This window comes from Nomascus leucogenys, chromosome 12, assembly GCF_006542625.1.
Source record: "Nomascus leucogenys isolate Asia chromosome 12, Asia_NLE_v1, whole genome shotgun sequence".
Classification (NCBI taxonomy): Eukaryota; Metazoa; Chordata; class Mammalia; order Primates; family Hylobatidae; genus Nomascus; species Nomascus leucogenys.
The window spans coordinates 19907473-19929161 of record NC_044392.1 but is presented as its reverse complement, the minus strand read 5'-3'; the positions used below and the strand labels follow the sequence as shown (position 1 = coordinate 19929161).

The following is a 21689-nucleotide window of genomic DNA, read 5'->3' as shown; positions in this document are numbered from 1 at the left end:
CTTGTTTATAGCCTCCTACTTTGAGTACTTAATGCATGTGACAATCCCAGAGAAATGAAGGAAGATAATTAAGTCCAAGTACTTAGTTGTCTTAAATATCTGTTGAAAATTTATACATTTGATAGATTTATTCAGATATAAATATTCCAAATTCTTAAGACAAGTACAAATAACTTCTGTGTTGTTTTTAAGACTTATTAAAGTATAATTTTCACAAAGTGAAAACCTGACTTTTATACAAATACATAATGAGCATGTATCACAGATTTTATTCAACTCATTAATTACTGGTTAATTAGTACAGATATACAGCCTCTGGTCAGATATAAAAATGGGAATATGGCCGGGTGCGGTGGCTCACACCTGTAATCCCAGCACTTTGGGAGGCTGAGGTGGGCAGATTACCTGAGGTCAGGAGTTCAATACCAGGCTGGCCAACATGGTGAAACCCTGTCTCTACTAAAATACAAGATTAACTGGGTTTGGTGGTGCATGCCGATAATCCCACCTACTTGGGAGGCTAAGGCAGGAGAATCACTTGAACCTGGAGGCGAGATTACAGTGAGCCGAGATCGTGCCATTGCACTCCAGCCTGTGCAAAAAGAGTGAAACTCCATCTGAAAAAAAAAAAAAAAGGGAATATGAGTTATAGAGATTTACATACTTCACCAGACAATATTCATTTGTGTTGGTATGGACAGGAGTCACTTGCATTGCTATCAGTTTCTATTAACCTCTACCTCTACGAGTATAAAGTAGTCTAGACAGAAGAAAGTCATCAAGGGTGCATACCATAGATCAGACGATAATTTCTTGAAGGTATAGACTATCTTATTTGCTCATTTTCAAGTGTCAGATTATTTTTTCTAACAGTCTCCCTACCTTATGATTATGATCACAGAAAAGGCTGGTTTCATTATATTTGGCCTGGCTATTTACATAGTTGCAGCAAATATTAATTAAACATTACAGGCCTCTTTGGTTTTGACTTGCAAATCAGGAGCTATAAATTATTTTGCAACTTTTAAGGTCAGAGAAAAATTTCTGCCTGAAAAATATCAAGAATCTCAGACTGTACTTTTTAATTCCCCTGTTATATTTGTTCTTCTATCTTAAGGCTGTGCTACAAACCTTATAAATTCTCTCCACCATATTTCACCTTCAGTACATATAAATATGAGTGAATTTATCTCATCTTGAGGTTTCCCAGATTTGGTAAGGTTCCTAGCCTGCTGGTAAGTGACCTTACTTTACTACCTGTGAGGCTGGGGTCTTGTAAACCAGGTAGCAGCCCAGTTTTCTTGGGAGATCTTTGTGATGTTGGTGCCACATAAAGTCAGTACTTGTTCTTTAATCTTTGTTTTGTTTGAATAAAAGAAGTCATTCTCAAATAATGGCCTTGTTTTACACAATTGGCTTATCCAGTTACATCCTGATAAGAAGAAAAACAAATTGCTATTGAACCCATGTAATAACTATATTGCTATAAAGAGTAAAAACATTCCATACAAGTATTTGTTTTTGAATTCTGAGGAGTCAGTGAGAATCAGCTACTATTGACGGGGAGAAACCAGAGCAGAAAAGCTGAAAATTCTAAAAATCAGAGCGCCTCTTCTCCTCCAAAGTAACACAGCTCCTCGCCAGCAATGGGACAAAGCTGGATGGAGAATGACTTTGACAAGTTGACAGAAGTAGGCTTCAGACGATCAGTAATAACAAACTTCTCCGAGCTAAAGGAGGATGTTCGAACCCATTGCAAAGAAGCTAAAAACCTGGAAAAAGGTTAGACGAATGGCTAATTAGAATAAACAGCGTAGAGAAGACCTTAAACGACCTGATGGAGCTGAAGACCATGGCACGAGAACTACGTGACGCATGCACAAGCTTCAGTAGCCAATTCGATCAAGTGAAAGAAAGGGTATCAGTGGTTGAAGCTCAAATGAATGAAATGAAGTGAGAAGAGAAGTTTAGAGAAAAAAGAGTAAAAAGAAACAAAAAAAGCCTCCAAGAAATACGGGACTATGTAAAAAGACCAAATCTACATCTGATTGGTGTACCTGAAAGTGATGGGGAGAATGGAACCAAGTTGGAAAACCCTCTTCAGGATATTATCCAGGAGAACTTACCCAACCTAGCAAGGCAGGCCAACATTCAAATTCAGGAAATACAGAGAATGCCACAAAGATACTCCTCGAGAAGAGCAATTCCAAGACACATAATTGTCAGATTCACCAAAGTTGAAATGAAGGAAAAAATGTTAAGAGCAGCCAGAGAGAAAGGTCGCATTACCCACAAAGGGAAGCCCATCAGACTAATAGCAGATCTCTTGGCAGAAACTCTACCAGCCAGAAGAGAGTGGGGGCCAATGTTCAACATTCTTAAAGAAAAGAATTTTCAACCCAGAATTTCATATCCAGCCAAACTAAGCTTCATAAGTGAAGAAGAAATAAAATCCTTTACAGACAAGCAAATGCTGAGAGATTTTGTCACCACCAGGCCTGCCTTACAAGAGCTCCTGAAGGAAGCACTAAACATGGAAAGAAACAACCAGTACCAGCCACTGGAAAAACATGCCAAATTGTAAAGACCATCGATGCTAGGAAGAAAGTGCATCAACTAACAAGCAAAATAACCAGCAAACATCATGATGACAGGATCAAATTCATATATAACAATATTAACCTTAAATGTAGAGGCTAAATGCTCCAATTAAAAGACACAGACTGGCAAATTGGGTAAAGAGTCAAGACCTATCAGTGTGCTGTATTCAGGAAACCCATCTCATGTGCAGAGACACACATAGGCTGAAAATAAACGGATGGAGGAAGATCTACCAAGCAAATGGAAAACAAAAAAAGGGCAAGGGTTGCAGTCCTAGTCTCTGATAAAACAGACTTTAAACGAACAAAGATCAAAAGAGACAAAGAAGGCCATTACATAATGGTAAAGGGATCAATTCAACAAGAAGAGCTAACTATCCTAAAAATATATGCACCCAATACAGGAGCACCCAGATTCATAAAGCAAGTCCTTAGAGACCTACAAAGAGACTTAGACTCCCACACAATAATAGTGGGAGACTTTAACACCCCACTGTTAACAAGGTTATCCGGGACTTGAACTCAGCTCTGCACCAAGCGGACCTAACAGACATCTACAGAACTCACCACCCCAAATCAACAGAATATACATTATTTTCAGCACCGCACCACACCTATTCATCAAAATTGACCACATAGTTAGAAGTAAAGCACTCCTCAGCAAATGTAAAAGAACAGAAATTATAACAAACTGTCTCTCAGACCACAGTGCAATCAAACCAGAACTCAGGATTAAGAAACTCACTCAAAACCGCTCAACTACATGGAAACTGAACAACCTGCTCCTGAATGAGTACTGGGTACATAACGAAATGAAGGCAGAAATAAAGATGTTCTTTGAAACCAACGAGAACAAAGACACAACATACCAGAATCTCTGGGACACATTCAAAGCAGTGTGTAGAGGGAAATTTATAGCACTAAATGCCCACAAGAGAAAGCAGAAAAGATCTAAAATTGACACCCTAACATCACAATTAAAAGAACTAGAGAAGCAAGAGCAAACACATTCAAAAACTAGCAGAAGGCAAGAAATAACTAAGATCAGAGCAGAACTGAAGGAAATAGACACACAAAAAACCCTTCAAAAAATCAGTGAATCCAGGAGCTGGTTTTTTGAAAAGATCAACAAAATTGATAGACCGCTAGCAAGACTAATAAAGAAGAAAAGAGAGAAGAATCAAATAGACACAATAGAAAATGATAAAGGGGATATCACCACCGATCCCACAGAAATACAAACTACCATCAGAGACTACTATAAACACCTCTACGCAAATAAACTAGAAAATCTAGAAGAAATGGATAAATTCCTGGACACATACACCCTCCCAAGACTAAACCAGGAAGAAGTTGAATCTCTGAATAGAGCAATAACAGGCTCTGAAATTGGGGCAATAATTAATAGCTTACCAACCAAAAAAAGTCCAGGACCAGATAGATTGACAGCCGAATTGTACCAGAGGTACAAGGAGGAGCTGGTACCATTCCTTCTGAAACTATTCCAGTCAATAGAAAAAGAGGGAATCCTCCGTAACTCATGAGGCCGGCATCATCCTGATACCAAAGCCTGGCAGAGACACAACAAAAAAAGAGAATTTTAGACCAATATCCCTGGTGAACATCGATGCAAAAATCCTCAATAAAGTACTGGCAAACCAAATCCAGCAGCACATCAAAAAGCTTATCCACCATGATCAAATGGGCTTCATCCCTGGGATGCCAGGCTGGTTCAACATATGCAGTCAATAAACGTAATCCAGCATATAAACAGAACCAACGAGAAATAACTAAGATCAGAGCAGAACTGAAGGAAATAGAGACACAAAAAACCCTTCAAAACATCAATGAATCCAGGAGCTGGTTTTTTGAAAAGATCAACAAAATTGATAGACCGCTAGCAAGACTAATAAAGAAGAAAAGAGAGAAGAATCAAATAGATGGAATAAAAAATGATAAAGAGGATATCACCACCGATCCCACAGAAATACAAAATACCGTCAGAGAATACTATAAACATCTCTACACAAATAAACTAGAAAATCCAGAAGAAATGGATAAATTCCTTGACACATACACCCTCCCAAAAGGGTGAAGGACCTCTTCAAGGAGAACTATAAGCCACTGCTCAGCGAAATAAAAGAGGACACAAACAAATAGAAGAACATTCCATACTCATGGATAGGAAGAATCAATATCATGAAAATGGCCATACTGCCCAAGGTAATTTAGATTCAGTGCCATCCCCATGAAGCTACCAATGACTTTCTTCACAGAATTGGAAAAAAACTACTTTAAAGTTCATATGGAACCAAAAAAGAGCCCACATTGCCAAGACAATCCTAAGCAAAAAGAACAAAGCTGGAGGCATCACACTACCTGACTTCAAACTATACTACAAGGCTACAGTAACTAAAACAGCATGGTACTGGTACCAAAACAGAGATATAGACCAATGGAACAGAACAGAACCCTCAGAAATAATACCACACATCTACAATCATCTGATCTTTGACAAACCTGACAAAAACAAGAAATGTGGAAAGGATTCCCTATGTAATAAATGGTGCTGGGAAAACGGGCTAGCCATATGTAGAAAGCTGAAACTGGATCCCTTCCTTACACTTTATACACAAATTAATTCAAGATGGATTAAAGACTTAAATGTTAGACCTAAAACCATAAAAACCCTAGACGAAAACCTAGGCAATACCATTCAGGCCATAAGCATGGGCAAGAACTTCATGACTAAAACACCAAAAGCAATGGCAACAAAAGTCAAAATTGACAAATGGGATCTAATTAAACTAAAGAGCTTCTGCACAGCAAAAGAAACTACCATCAGAGTGAACAGGCAACCTACAGAGTGGGAGAAAATTTTTACAATGTACCCATCTGACAAAGGGCTAATATCCAGAATCTACAAAGAACTTAAACAAATTTACAAGAAAAAATCAAAACAACCCCATCAAAAAGTAGGTGAAGGATATGAACAGACATTTCTCAAAAGAAGATATTTATGCAGCCAACAGACACATGAAAAAATGCTTATCATCACTGGTCATCAGAGAAATGCAAATCAAAACCACAGTGAGATACCATCTCACACCAGTTAGAATGGTGATCATTAAAAAGTCAGGAAACAGATGCTGGAGAGGATGTGGAGAAATAGGAACACTTTTACACTGTTGGTGGGAGTGTAAACTAGTTCAACCATTGTGGAATACAGTGTGGCAATTCCTCAAGGATCTAGAACTAGAAATAGCATTTGACCCAGCCATCCCATTACTGGGTATATACCCAAAGGATTATAAATCATGCTGCTATAAAGACACATGCACACGTATGTCTATTGTGGCACTATTCACAGTAGCAAAGACTTGGAACCAACCCAAATGCCCATCAATGATAGACTGGATTAAGAAAATGTGGCACATGTACAACGTGGAATACTGTGCAGCCATAAAAAAGGATGAGTTCATGTCCTTTGCAAGGATGTGGATGAAGCTGGAAACCATCGTTCTGAGCAAACTATCGCAAGGACAAAAAACCAAACATCACATGTTCTCACTCATAGGTGGGAATTGAACAATGAGAACACTTGGACACAGGGTGGGGAACATTACACACCGGGGCCTTTCGTGGGTTGGGGGAAGGGGGGAGGGATAGCATTAGGAGATGAATACCTAATGTAAATGACAAGTTAGTGGGTGCAGCACACCAACATGGCACATATATACATATGTAACAAACCTGCATGTTGTGCACATGGACCCTAGAACTTAGAATATAATAATAATTAAAAAAAGAAAACTATTTCATTTGGTTTACAAAAGCAGAGGCTACTAAGTTGAGGGTCTCAGAAAGGGCTTATGCACATAGCTATTAGAAAATAGAACATTAAAATAATGCCAACAGTATTCCAAGTAAATAACTATAATTAAATTTTCCTCAACAGTTCATTCAGTGCTGTGTAATTCTTGTTCAGCTGAATTTTGGATTAGAAGTCTGCTTTTATGAAGTACATCTTCTTTTAGACTGAAAAGAGTCCTGGAAATCCTGACTTCATCCACCAATATGGTCTGAAAGTAGTGTGATGTCAGCTGAGGAGTCTTTATCCAAAAATCCACTTTTTGAAATGTTAATAATTCAGACTATGTATGTCTTATAGATACAGACTATATCAAAAGTATAGTCATTTTCATGAGGCTCTAAGACTCTTTGTTGAAGATATATCAGCTTCTGGCCTATAGCTTCTGGCCTTGCCTATGGCAGAGCCTTTAGGCAAGCATCAGAATACCTCAGAAACTGCCTGTAGATGACAAAGACTAAATGTTTATATTATTAGGGTAACCAAAAGAATGGAAGATAGTAAAATTCTTAATTGGGATACAATACATAATGATTTCATAAGAGTTTGATCAATGTTTCCCCTGAATGCTTCCATATTTAGTAGGTTATGTTGGGTATGGATATTTGTTTTCTATGCTGATCAGGAAGTAGGCAAAGAAAAGGAGTTCTGGAGAATTCTACAGGCAGGTTTCCCAATCCTTATACTTCCTCTTATTCCAAATTTGAAGGATTAGGCCATGTTTTTCTTTTTTGCTGAGCGCGTGATTTTTCCCGTGTTGTACCACTTTAAAGAAAGGTTTTCCCTTTTGCTTCTTTGCTAGGATTGGGCTGTCTAGAATGCTTTGTACAGTATATGTTTACAGTAAACTTAACCTTTTAACTAAACTGGAAAAACAGATATCTCACAAATATACTAGTATCCTGTTACCTTTCCCATGACTTTTTAAAATGTACTTTTCATTTTTACAAATGGAACTTTAGGAAATCTTTACAAAAATGAGTCTTTTTTTCCTATTTTTTTTTTTTTGTTGTTGTTGTTGTTTGTTTGTTTTTTCTGTTCTTGTGACCTCATTCTGTCTTAAAGGAAAGTCCCTGGTCAGTTAAAATCATATGTTCCCTAATGAGTTTTAGGAACTTAAAGCTTTAAAAAGGTTTCTTCAAGTTTATTATGGAATCACTGCTGGTTTTAGAGCTGCTATTGCTTTGATTTGTTTTAAAGTGCTGCAGTTCCTAAGAGTAGGTATAAAAGCGAAAGTTGATGATTGAAAGAAGTTTGAAGACGCACATAACATGTGCAACTATTCCCATTTGTCAAAAGACCTCTGTAGGAAATGCTGCCCCTTTCTTCCTAGTGCCATTTAATTGGAATTTAAATGACAGCTATAGAAGATATGTGTTGATGTTACAACCCCACGAATTTGCTTTGACATCCTCTGAGCTTCACTTTCCTCATTTGTATGGTAGGGCATGATAAAAAAAAAACACTTTGTAAATTGCCAGTGCTGTCTAGATAGTACTACTCATATTCTTTGGCCCATGGTAGTCAAAGGATTCTCATTCCTTTCTTGCAAAAGCCAGGTCCCAAATCACAGGGATGGAAGGCAAGTAAATGGTGATAATTTTGCCTTTGTATTTTGTTGTCAACTTCTGGATTTGTATCTTTTCAGGTTGATACAGGCAATACTGGAAGGGTGTTGGCTTCTGATGCTGCTGCTTTCCTGAAAAAATCAGGGCTTCCAGACTTGATACTTGGAAAGGTAGTATTCGTTCATTATAACTAGATTATGAGTTTGTAAGGAATATGTACTATAGATGAACTGGATGCAAATTTAGAAAGATGCCATCAAGAAATTTAGAAGTTAGAACCGAGTCATAGAAGCCATTTTAATAGTAGGATGAAGGGAATTTGTAGCGTAGTGATTTACCCTCTTGAAAAGTAAGGTGTTTTTCAGATTTTTAGAAACAAACTACTTTTTAATAGGATAAAATGAGGAAGTAGTAAGTACATTTGGTGGGGAGAAACAGTGAAGACTGGGAATCTTCCCACACACTCAAAGACTTGGCTCTATCCCTACTTCCTCTGTTATAACTGTCTCTGTTTAACGTGTGGTGAATAGACTGGGGGATGAGAGGCTTTCTAAAAAGAGCACAAAGAGGTGGAAAGCCCCTCCCCTGTCTACTCCTTATACGTGATATTGATATATATTCAAAATCCTGAAAAATAATCACTATTAATAATTTAATTATTCACAAATAAACATTAATCATCTCAACTTGCACATAGAAAAGAATAAGGATCCAAAATCAAGAATAGTATGTACGTTCTAGTAGAAAGAGCATTGGTCTCAGAGTTAGAACTTGGATTAGTGAAAAAGGCATGTGACTGGAAGTTAGAACTTAGGCTTCACTTCTTTCCCTGGTGCCTTGAATGTTCTTGAGCTAAGTCACTTACCCTCATTGGGCCTTAGTATCTTTGTGAAGCGTTGCACTAAATCAGGGGTGCCCAATCTTTTGGCTTCCCTGGGCCACATTGAAAGAAGAAGAATTATCTTGGGCCACACATATAAAATACATTAACACTAATGATAGCTGATGAGCAAAAAAAAAAAAAAAAAATCGTGAAAGAACCCTCATAATTTCTTAAAGTTTATGGATTTGTGTTGGGCCACGTTCAAAGCCGTCCTGGGCTGCATGTGGCCTGTGGGCTGCAAGTTGGACAAGCTTGCACTAAATGATCTTTAAGGGTTCTTTCCGCTCTTAATTCTGTGATTCTTAGATCTGATTATCAGAGAGCATGAGGCTGTAGATAGCAGAGATTTAATTTATCATTCAGATGACTTTTGTTTAAAATATACATTGATATTTTTCCCCCTAAATTTCAGATTTGGGATTTAGCCGACACAGATGGCAAAGGTATCCTGAACAAACAAGTAAGTTTCAGATATTCATATGAATTTTTTTTTGAGTGATTCAAAATAAAAAATAGCCAACAGGATTTTTTTTGTACTTTGAAGCCAAGAATTGGTTTTTACCAACATTAGAGTTTTGCCTAGGGCAAGTGTATAACAATGAAAGTATTTTCAATCACTAGATGTTAATGTAAGTCTTTTTTTTTTTTTTTTTGTTTGAGACGGAGTCTTGCTCTTTCGCCCAGGCCAGAGTGCAGTGGCGCCATCTTGGCTCACTGCAAGCTCCGCCTCCTGGGTTCATGCCATTCTCCTGCCTCAGCCTCCCGAGTAGCTGGGACTACAGGTGCCCGCCACCGCGCCTGGCTAATTTTTTGTATTTTTAGTAGAGACAGGGTTTCACCGTGTTAGCCAGGATGGTCTCAATCTCCTGACCTTGTGATCTGCCCACCTTGGCCTCCCAAAGTGCTGGGATTACAGGCGTGAGCCACCGCGCCCGGCTGTAAGTCTTAACAGTTAGTGTGAGTTTGGTGACATTGTTGCCCTGGAGTTTATTTTTTTGTCTTTCAGACAGACTTTGCTCTTTAATTTTCCTACTTACATAGGGTTGTAAGTAAAAGTGAATGTTATTAAGTAAGTGTTAAGATATAGTATTGTCTAGTAGATTTGAAGATTTGAAAGGAAACTCTTGGTTAATCACATGTGAGATGTGAGTATTCTGGTCTATATCTTACTCCTGATATATAAACCAAAAAATGGTTTACAAACCAGAAGTAAATTCTTGAACAGAATACATAAAAGTGGTTATGGCCAAGGGTGTTGAACACCATCAGTGTACTCTGAAGTTCTGATTGTTGGGGATGGATTTCAGAGTTGTATAAGGATTGAATTCCAAGTTTGCTGAGTGCCACTACTCAAAGTTAGGCTTCCTTCCCACCCCCGGCATAGCTGAAGCAGGATCAAAGCCAGATATTGGAGAAAATTGATGAGAGGGTCAGAATATCCAGTCTTTTAATTAAGATTTCAGGGCTAGATTGTAGTCCCTGTTCAAGTCTCTGGGTAGAAGGGCTACTTTGGTGTATTGGAGGCATAGGAAAACGAAATTCATATGGGCCCACCTAGGTGCCAGGTACTCAGTCAGCAAATATTTGTTGAGTACCTATGATGAGCTAGGCTTTAGGAATACAGAGGTTAACATGATAGATGTGGTCACTGTCTTAAGGTTTTACGGTGTAATAAATTTTTTATTTATAATTCTTAGATTTTGGATATTGAGTTTGAGTTGCCTTATTACTTCCAGGTGGCTGGATTTATGAGTCTGCAGTTAAACTTTGAAGTTCCCATTGGAAGCATAGATTTTTTTTTTTTTTTTTTTTTGAGACAGAGCAAAGCTCTGTCTCCCAGGCTGGAGTATGGTGGCGTGATCTTGGCTCACTGCAACCTCTGCCTCTGGGATTCAAGCAATTCTCCCATCTCAGCCTCTGGAGTAGCTGGGATTACAGGCGTATGCCTCTGCACCTGGCTAGTTTTTTTGTATTTTTAGTAGAGATGGGGTTTCACTATATTGGCCAGGCTGGTCTTCAACTCCTGACCTCGAGTGATCCACTCACCTTGGCCTCCCAAAGTGTTGGGATTACAGGCGTGAGCCACCGTGCCTGGCCCAGATTTTTGAGTTAGCATATGAATGAAAGAAAAGAAACCAATACTTAATGAATTTCCATGTAACAAAAATGACACTAGGCACTTTCCTCCTGCAGCATGGTTTTTATTTTGTTGCTCATAATACATTGCAAGGTAGGTATTAGCCCCCCTTTTATGGAAGGGTTTTAACTTGCCCATGGCCTCACAACTATAAGTAGCAGAACTAGAATTTAATGCAGAATTATTTCACTTCATAGCCCATCCATACTGTGGTAATAGACTTGATTACCTAAGAGTAATTGAATCTCAAATAGAGTGAGAAAAGAAAGAGGGTCATGTTAGAATGCTTAGAATACTAGCAGTTAGGGAAGACATTGACTCCAACAGAAGAGACTTAAAAGGTCAGAAGAGAACTAGGAGGGTTTTGTGAAGCTGTTTGGTGGAGGAGAGCTTCCAGGAAGATACTTTCCCAGGCTGCAAAAAGAATAAGCAGTATGAGGCTTTTTTTTTTTTTTTTTTTAAGCCTATTCTGTTTGGTAGCTGGGAGATTATTTGTGACATAGGTGGTAGTTTTTCTAGCTAATCATGGGTGTTGAAGTCAGATTGCACAGAAGGTTGTGGAATGAATGAGAAGAAAATGGGATATCTTGAAATAGCATTTTTTCTTTTTTTTTTTTTTTGAGATGGAGTCTCGCTTTTTCACCCAGGCTGGAGTGTAGTGGCTCAATCTCGGCTCACTGCAAGCTCCGCCTCCCGAGTTCATGCCATTCTCCTGCCTCAGCTTCTCTGAGTAACTGGAACTACAGGTGCCCACCACCACGCCCGGCTAATTTTTTTGTATTTTTTAAGTAGAGACAGGGTTTCACCGTGGTCTCCATCTCCTGACCTCGTGATCCACCCGCCTCGGCCTCCCAAAGTGCTGGGATTACAAGCGTGAGCCACCGCACCTGGCCTGAAATAGCATTTTTTCAAGAAATGAGTGAAGGCAAGGGATTGTGTAAAGCAGACAATCCGCAAGGTGATGAGAATGGGTTATGAATTGGGTATGAAGGGTATGGGGAGAATACGGGATTTCAGAGAAGTAGTGAAGGGTTGATTACATCAGCGACTATACTAGGGTATTGACAGGTTGGACAAATTGTAACTGGAGTAAAGGCTTTTGTTATCATGGCTATGACACTAACTCAAAACAGCTGAAAACCAGTTGCTTCAGCTTCTTTGCATTTATTTATTAAGTTTTAGACTAAGACTTCAACTGCTAAAAATCCAAGGACTTTTGTGGGAGAGTTATAATTATTTTGAAGTTAAACTGTTACATAGTTTTTTTTGATGTTGCACAGTTATTTTCTGTAGTTTTTCTGGAATCGCAGTCATTAAGTCATTTGAATTACTGTTCCAGTTTCAACATTTATAATCTCACAATCCAGAGATGACTTTTCATAACATTTTAGGTATTATTTTCTTCTGGTATTTTTCTCTAATTCTTTTTTTCTCATTTAAATGATAAAATACATCTCTTAATATCATTAAATATTATTTGTTTTTTTTTTTGGTTTGTCTGTTTATTTGAGACAGAGTCTCGCTCTGTCACCCAGGCTGGAGCGCAGTGGCGCGATCTCGGCTCACTGCAACCTCTGCCTTCCATGTTCAAGTGATTCTCCTGCCTCAGCCTCCTGAGTAGGTGGGACTACAGGTGCATGCCACCACACCTGGCTAATTTTTGTGTTTTTAGTAGAGAGACGGGGTTTCTCCATGTTGGCCAGACTGGTCTCATACTCCTGACCTCAAGTGATCTGCCCGTGTCGGCCTCCCAAAGTGCTGAGCTTACAGGTGTGAGCCACTGTGCCTGGCCCTAAGTATTATTTTAAACATGAGTATTCTGTATGATTTCCACTATCTGTATGTATTTTCCCATTTATATTATTATTAGCGATTCATAAATATTAGGAACATCTTTGTACATAGGATTTTTCTGCAAGATGTTTTTGAAGCAAATATGCTACTTGTTGCTACATAAGACCTCTGTAGTAATTATGAATTGTTATATATTTTTAGATTGTAAGTATTTGTGCAGGTAGGTAAGTAGGTAGAGGGAGAATGCTCTTAACATTCATACTTTTCTTTCTTAGGAATTCTTTGTTGCTTTGCGTCTTGTGGCATGTGCCCAGAATGGATTGGAAGTTTCACTAAATAGTTTGAACCTGGCTGTTCCTCCACCAAGATTTGTAAGAAATGCTTTTAGATTTAAATTGTATTTAATTTTTTAAAAGTGACACCACGTTATTTGAAAATTAAAAGTAATATATTAAAAGGAATTCTCCGTTTGGCCCTTTCACTCACTACTTGGCTTTTCTCCCCTACTGGCTACTGCTGTTTTTAGTTAATTTCTTGTGTATCCTTCCAGAGTGATTATATATGTATATGTAAAAAACTACAGGCTGGGCGAGGTGGCTCACGCCTGTAATCCCAACACTTTGGGAGGCAGAAGTGGGAGGATCACTTGAGCCCAGGAGTTCAAGACTAGCTGGGAAACAAAGCGAGACCCCCATCTCTACAAAAAAATCTAAAATTTAGCCGAGTGTGTTGGTGTGCACGTCTGGTCTCAGCTACTTGGGAGGCTGAGATGGGAGGATCATTTGAGCCTGGGAGCTCAAGGCTGCAATGAGCCGTGATCACACCGTCGCTCTCCAGCTTGGTTGATGGTTTAAGACCCTGTCTTAAAAAAAAAAAAAAGAAATATAAATACTTATTTTCTTATTTTACTTTAATTGTAGCATGCTATATATTAACGGTCCCCAACCTTTCTGGCACCAGGGACCGGTTTCATGGAAGACAATTTTTCCATGGACCTGGGAGGGATGGATGGTTTCAGAATGAAACTGTTCCACATCATCAGGCATTAGATTCTTATAAGTAGCATGCAACCTAGATCCCTCACATGCGCAGTTCACAATAAGGTTTGTGCTCCTATGAGAATCTAATGCCGCCGCTGATCTGACAGGAGTTGGAGCTCAGGCCATAATGCTTGCCTGCCAGCTACTCACCTCCTGCTATACAGCTCAGTTCCTAACAGGCCATGGACGGGTACCAGTTTGTGGCCCAGGGATTGGGGACTCCTGCTATACACATAATTCTGTACCTTTTATAAGTAGCTTTTTAAGTTTTAGAGGTATTTATATATCATTACATAGAAGCTTCCACTTTGTTTTTTATAGCCGTGTAGTATTTCTTTGCTTTTGTTTATGATAATTAACTTTCTACTGATAGGCTTTTAGTTTATTTTGAATCTTTCATTATAAAAAAATGCTACAATAAATAATAACCTTGGACATATGTTATTTTGCATGTGCACAAATGTATTTATATGTGCTAATTTCCAAAAGTAGAAATGCTGTTCAAAAGTTTTTGCCTTTGTAATTTCTATGTATTTTGTCAACTTGCTTTCCATAGTGGTTGTACTAGTTCACCCTCCCTCCAGCAATTGTTTGAGTGCGTTTCTATACACTTTGGCTAGCATACTTTGGTTAAACTTTTAGATCTTTTGTCGGTTTGTTAGGTGACAGATAGTATGTAATTTTAAATTTATCCTTTTGGTTTTATGGAGTGAGGTTGAATAGCTTTTCTTGTGCTAATAAGAATAGCTTTCTTATAAGCTTTTCTTATGTTTACATTGCCTTTATGTGAATGTCTGTTTATAGCTTTTGCCCATTTTTCTTGGTTGTTGCCCTTTTACTTACTGAATTCTGGGGCCTCTTTAATTATTAGGACATTAACTCTTTGTCTATATGAGTTGCAAGTCTTTTTTTCCTATTTTGTCATTTGTCTTATTTTTTTTGAAGAGACAGGATCTTACCATGTTGCCCAGGCTAGCCTTGAATTCCTGGGCACAAGTGATACTTCTGCCTTAGCCTCCCAAATAGCTGGGACAATTGGCATGTACTACTGAGCCTGGCTTATTATTGTCTTTTGTGTAAATAAATTGTCAGGTTAAAAATTTTTATTTTTTATTTTTTACACTTAAGTTAGTATTGATCTAGGATGTGAGTATAGATTCTATTTTTTTTTTTTTTTTGAAAGAGAGTTTCACTCTTGTCAACCAGGCTGGACTGTAGTGGTGCAATCTCAGCTGTCTGCAACCTCCACCTCCTGGGTTCAAGCGATTCTCCTGCCTTAGCCTCCTGAGTAGCTGGGATTACAGGCACCCGCCACCACATCCAGCTAATTTTTTTTGGGGGGCGGGTAGAGAGGGTTTTTCACCATGTTGGTCAGGCTGGTCTCGAACTCCTCAGGTGATCTGCCCACCTTGGCCTCCCAAAGTTCTGGGATTACAGACATGAGCCACCACACCTAGCCTAGATTCAACTTTATATTTTTTCAAGATGGCTACCCTACAGAAAGTATAGTCAATAGAGTTTATTAAATAATCCATCCTTCAGTTTCTGTCTCTTCATTCCCTTTGAAATGCCACCTCAATTGTGTGCCAAATTCTCTTATGTATTTTGATTGCTTACTGGATATTTTTATTTTTACCTATTGATCTATTTATCCATACCATATGCTGATGTTACATTGTTTTTTGTTTGTTTGTTTTTGTTTTTTTTTTTTTTTGGAGACGGAATCTCGCTCTGTGGCCCAGGCTGGAGTGCAGTGGCGCAATCTCGGCTCACTGCAAGCTCCGCCTCCCAGGTTCACGCCATTCTCTTGCCTCAGCTTCTCCGAGTAGCTGGGACTACAGGCGCCCGCCACCACACCCGGCTAATTTTTTGTATTTTTAGTAGAGACGGGGTTTCATCATGGTCTCGATCTCCTGACCTCATGATCCGCCCGCCTTGGCCTCCCAAAGTGCTGGGATTACAAGCGTGAGCCACTGCGCCCGGCCCGATGTTACATTGTTTTAATTATCATATTTAGTGACATGTTTTTTAAATCTAGTATGCCTAGTTCTCCCCACCTCACTCCTTTTTTTCCCCAGATATTTTATGGCTCCTCTTGTTTTTTTTTTAAATTTTAAGAGATGGCTTCATTCTGTTGCCCAGGCTGGAATACAGTGCTGCGATCATAGCTCACTGTCACCTTGAACTGGGCTGAAGTGATCCTTCCCAGTAACTAGTTGCTTGTTTTTAAACTCAACATTTTAGAAGCTTTTGGTCTGCATACTAAGAATTTAATTTCTTAAGTTTAGAGAATTTCTGCACTTTTATGTTTAGGCATGTAGTCAGAAGGTCAATGTAGGGATTTGTTGCCTACCTGCATTACAGCCATGCATTGCTTAACAACAGGGATACATTCTGAGAAATGGATCATTAGGCAGTTTCATCATTGTGCAAACATCAGAGTGTACAAACCTAGATAGTATAGCCTACAGCATACCTGGGCTGCATGGTACATAGCCTGCTGCTCCTAGCCTAGAAACTTACACAGCACTGAATACCATACTGTACTGAATACTGTAGGCAATTGTAACATGATGGTATTTGTGTATTTAAACAGAAAAGGGGCTGGGCGTGGTGGCTCACACCTGTAATCTCAGCACTTTGGGAGGCTGAGGCAGGTGGATCACCTGAGGTCAGGAGTTCAAGACCAGCCTGGCCAACGTGGTGAAATCCCATCTCAACTAAAAATATAAAAATTAGTCGGGTGTGGTGGTGCATTCCTGTAATCCCAGCTACTTGGGGGCTGAGGCAAGAGAATCGCTTGAACCCGGGAGATGGAGGTTGCAGTGAGCCGAAATTGCGCCACTGCACTCCAGCCTGGGCAACAGAGCAAGACTCCATCTCAGAAACAAAATAAAAACCAGAAAAGGTACAGTAAAAATATGGTATTATAGTCACTTTGTTTTATTGTTACTTAGATGGTCTAGTAAATGTAAAATAGTGTCCTGTGTGCATTGAGATCCAGCATTTTGTATGAATATATTTAAATCCAAAAACCATTTTTTCTTCATTGCTTCTTGATGTGAGAATTTCAGCTCTTGTGCTTTACTTTCCTCTGTAGCATGATACCAGTAGTCCTTTGCTAATCAGTGGAACCTCTGCAGCTGAGCTCCCATGGGCTGTAAAAGTAAGTAAACTTTGTAACTATTCTCTCACCCCTTCATTGCTTCCTATCCACTGTCTCTCTACCTCTGAAATATATTGTTATCTTCATTAGACTTTCATATATGTTTAAGGAAAGGTAGGGGAGAAGCTATTACTGGTGTTTCTGAGGGATCTTTCGGCTCTGTCAGTTTTGTGACAGTATTGGTCTACTCGTATATCTGTTATAATGTAAAGAAAAATGGTGATGTCATAATCTTGTATTAACTAAAGTATTTGATTAAAAGATAGTTTACCCCACTGGTATTATTTCTTACTTGAAAATTCTGGTTAACTATGTATTTTCTAGATGACTCTAAAACAATTCTTTATGAAATCTTTTTAGAAATAGGTATTTTGCATTATAGTTTTTCAGAGCCAAATCATATCGTACTATAAAACTTATAATTTAAAAATGCTTAGACTGTAGCAGATCAAATGAGCTTTGATAAATGTGTACATTTTTTTGAAAACCATTTTTATTTGTATGTCTTTGTATGCTGTGGACTGGGCACTAAATTTTAAAAATGTGGGAATATGGCCTTGACTGGGCAAATAATGAACAATAGTTTTTCATGTTACACAAATAACTTTTAAAATTTTAGGAGATATCTTGTTATTGACAAGAAAAAGAAATATTGCTTTGGGAAAAATGGAGAAATCTTGATGTTTATTCCTGTAGTAATTATTTTATTTTTAAAAATTTATTTGTGGCTCATACCTGTAATCCCAGCCCTTTGGGAGGGTGAGGCGGGCAGATCATGAGGTCAGGAGTTTGAGACCAGCCTGGCCAACATAGTGAAACCCCGTCTCTACTAAAAGTACAAGAAAATTAGCTGGGCATGGTGGCAGGTGCCTGTAATCCCAGCTACTCGGGAGGCTGAGGCAGGAGAATCGCTTGAACCCGGGAGGTGGAGGCTACAGTGAGCCGAGATTGTGCCACTGCACTCCAGCCTGGGCGACAGTGCAAGACTCTGTCTCAAAAAAAAAAAAAAATTTATTTATTTGAACTGTACCTCATACCATCTTTAGAGAGTCATGGAATGTCACTAATTAGCTGTGTGTTCTTATAAAAGTTACTTTTTTGCTCTGGGTCTATTTAAGTGAGAGGGTTGGACTAGATGTTCTTCAAAGCCCTTCTACCTCTGAAATATTTTGATTCTAACCCAGTAGTTGGAAAATAAAGATGGTGTTCCAGCTGCAAAAAGAATGGGCAACACCAGACTCTTGGGTAAAGTCACTTTGAAATTATTTCCTATGTATTTTTTTCTTGCATATCTTTACAATGAATATTATATTTTGATGAAAGTGAAAAATGTTTTTTAAATGATAGTTTAAAAACATATGTAGTCTATTCTTTAAGGACTTGATTTTTATAACTGCAGTTAAATCATTTTCTCTATTGTTTAACTTGTGATTTTGTTTTTTATTGTAGCCTGAAGATAAGGCCAAATATGATGCAATATTTGATAGTTTAAGCCCAGTGAATGGATTTCTATCTGGTGATAAAGTGAAACCAGTGTTGCTCAACTCTAAGTTACCTGTGGATATCCTTGGAAGAGTAAGATATTATTTACTCCTAAATGTAATTTTTATGTATTTTAATTTTATATCTGTTATACCAGGAGCATGTATAACTCTTTGTTAAAAATATACAAATCTTATTTTAAAGTTGTATCATTATAGGATTTTTTTGTTTTCTGACTTAATGTATAAAATTATTGCCAACTTGTTTCTGCATTTGGTTATTCCCTGTAAAAATGAGTGGTTGAAATTAATTACATATGTAAGCCCCTTAAGTAGGTCCTTTTTTAGTTTGTGCTGTACACCCTTGACCTCCTGTTTGCTTGAGTTAATTTCTAGAGACCATCAGTATTTTATGTCTGCCACTTACTCTGTGGCTGTATCATGGTGTCTTGTTGTAAGGAATAGTTTTATCTCTGAAATCATAAAGTAGTAAAGGGATCTCGTTATGTTTCCTAGGCTGTCTCAAACTCCTGGGCTCAAGTGGTCCTCCTGCCTTGGCCTCCCAAAGTGCTGGGAGGCCATATGGGCATGAGCCACCATTCCTAGCTCATATACTTTCTTTCCTTGCCCTCAAGTAGAACATGAACTGAAAGCACATTAATCTTTTTTCAATTCTTCTCTTTTTAAGGTTTGGGAGTTGAGTGATATTGACCACGATGGAATGCTTGACAGAGATGAGTTTGCAGTTGTAAGTAATCTAATGCTCTTAACATCTTCATTATCTTAATGATTTTCTCATGTGCAAATATCTTGTTTTAGTTCATCCTTAGAGGAAAACTATATTCCCATCAGATTATTGGGTGGACTTTTTTTTTTTTTTTTTTTTTTTGAGACAGAGTCTTACTCTGTCACCCAGGCTGGAGTGCAGTGGCACGATCTTGGCTCACCACAACCTCTACCTCCCAGGTTCAAGTAATTCTCGTGCCTCAGCCTCCCAAGTATCTGGGATTACAGGCACATGCCACCACGCCCGGCTAATTTTGGTATCCTTTGAAGAGATGGGGTCTTGCCATACTGGCCAGGCTGGTCTCGAACTCCTGACCTCAAGTGATCTGCCCACCTCAGCCTCCCAAAGTGCTGGGATTACAGGCACGAACCACTGTGCCTGGCTGGTTGAACATTCCTATATAGAATTTATATTTATTTTCTAAACAAATGGATAACAGAAAATGTGTGTTTTGCCATCTTCATTTTATCTGGCTTTAAGGTACACAGGAACGTATACTTTGTATAATTACTGTAAAGATAGTATCTTTTGTATCACAACCTGACCAGGTATCTTAGTACCTGCTTCTAATATGGAATAATTTTGCTTCAAATGTATCCCCCAAATTCCACATTTCCTTTTATTTCATTAAAAGGCAACATGAATAACACTTGAGTTTCACTTCATTTATGAAGGCAGAAAAGTCTTGACATTTTATCTGAAGACATGTCATCTTAGTAATTGAATAGTTAATTCCAAATGTGGTTGTATTCACCTCTTCCTTAAAGGTTTGATAAAACTTTGCTGTGAATTCATCAGTGGTAAATTTCTAATTTCCCTTTTACTCTCAAATTTTCTCTTTTTATTTTGGTAAGGAATTATTAATTTCTTTTACTCTTTCATGGTTGTTCTCTTTACTCACTCCAAGTCTTGGGAATACTCCCACTTGTATTTTTACTTAATCTGATTTTGTCTAGTTTGTTGATCTGTTAGAAGAACCATCTTTTGAATTTACTTATCCTTTCTATTATGTTTTGACTTTTAATTTAATGATGTTTAACATTTACTTCCCTGTTATATTTTCTTATTCTTTTTATTTTAAATTTCTTGGAGATGAGTATTATGTTTCTTCACTTCTCTTTATCTTTAATGTTGAAATCATTTAAAGGATGTATTCACCCTTGAATACAGGTTTAGCGGGATTCCATAGATACTGGTACAAAGTTTTCTCCTTTATACAGCTTTTTAGATAATTTTTAGTTTTATTATCTGGTTAGGAATATGTTTCCTAATTTTAAAGTGGTTAAGTTTGGTTGGTTTTTGTTACTTTGATGTATACTTTCAACTTGATTGGATTATAACTAGAAAAATGTAGTCTATAAAATGTCTAATTAAAAAAATTAGTTAAGGCTTTCTTTGTTCCCAAGTTTATGACCTATTTTACATATATTCCATGGATATGGCAATATTTCTGTTTGGAGGATATTAGAGTTTTATAAATTCATTATATCAAATTTATTTTATTTTATTTTATTATTTTTATTTTTGAGACAGAGTCTTGCTCTGTCACCCAGGATGGAGTGCAGTGGCACAATCTTGGCTCACTGCAACCAGCGCCTCCCAGGTTCAAGCGATTCTCCCGCCTCAGCCTCCCAAGTAGCTGGGATTACAGAAGTGCACCACCACATCTGGCTAATTTTTGTATTTTTAGTAGAGACAGGATTTCACCATGTTGGCCAGGCTGGTCTTGAACTCCTGACCTCAGGTGATCCTCCCGCCTCAGCCTCCCAAAGTGCTGGGATTACAGGCGTGAGCCATCACACCCAGCCTCAAATGTACTGATTATTTAGTTTCTCTTTGTCCTTATTTTTCTTTTGTTTTTGGCCCTTCCTTAAATTTTCCTCGTTTTCCACAAGAGCCAAATGAAATAGGCAGAATACATATTACCACATTTAAAAAATGCAGAAAGAGAGACTTAAAGTGACTTGAATTCATGTTCACAGGTCCCTAATCTTTTTAATTTTAATTTGGATAATAGTTGGGAAATGGTAAAGGATACTCCCTCGCGGTGTGACAAAAGTTATCTCAGTCGCATTTCAGGGGTTGAGCCATTGTTTTGGGAATGGGGCCATATTGAAGAGATTTCAGTGATGATATACATTGAAACATCGTCAAACCCTAGACATAAACTTCTCATAAATGGTTTTTGTGGTAAGAATATTGGTGCAAAATCTTTGCAGTGGTACGATGTAATGAGGGATTTTTTTTCTCCTAAAGACAAAATTTTTTTTTTTTAGACGGAGTCTTACTCTGTCTCTCAGGCTGGAGTGCAGTGGTGGGATCTCGGCTCACTGCAGCCTCGGCCTCCTGGGTTCAAGTGATT

The 21689-nt window shown here is 38.2% G+C and overlaps 1 protein-coding gene across 1 annotated transcript in view; it reads left to right on the top strand.

Annotated features, from left to right (window-relative positions):
* The window catches only part of EPS15 (epidermal growth factor receptor pathway substrate 15), a 165165-nt gene that overhangs the window by 42137 nt on the left and 101339 nt on the right, over positions 1-21689 (top strand). The window contains exons 3-8 of the mRNA XM_003258990.3: positions 8120-8209; positions 9335-9382; positions 13129-13224; positions 16994-17059; positions 18509-18634; positions 19229-19288. Of these exons, the coding sequence (XP_003259038.2) occupies positions 8120-8209; positions 9335-9382; positions 13129-13224; positions 16994-17059; positions 18509-18634; positions 19229-19288 (486 nt within the window). The remainder of the gene's footprint in view (positions 1-8119; positions 8210-9334; positions 9383-13128; positions 13225-16993; positions 17060-18508; positions 18635-19228; positions 19289-21689) is intronic.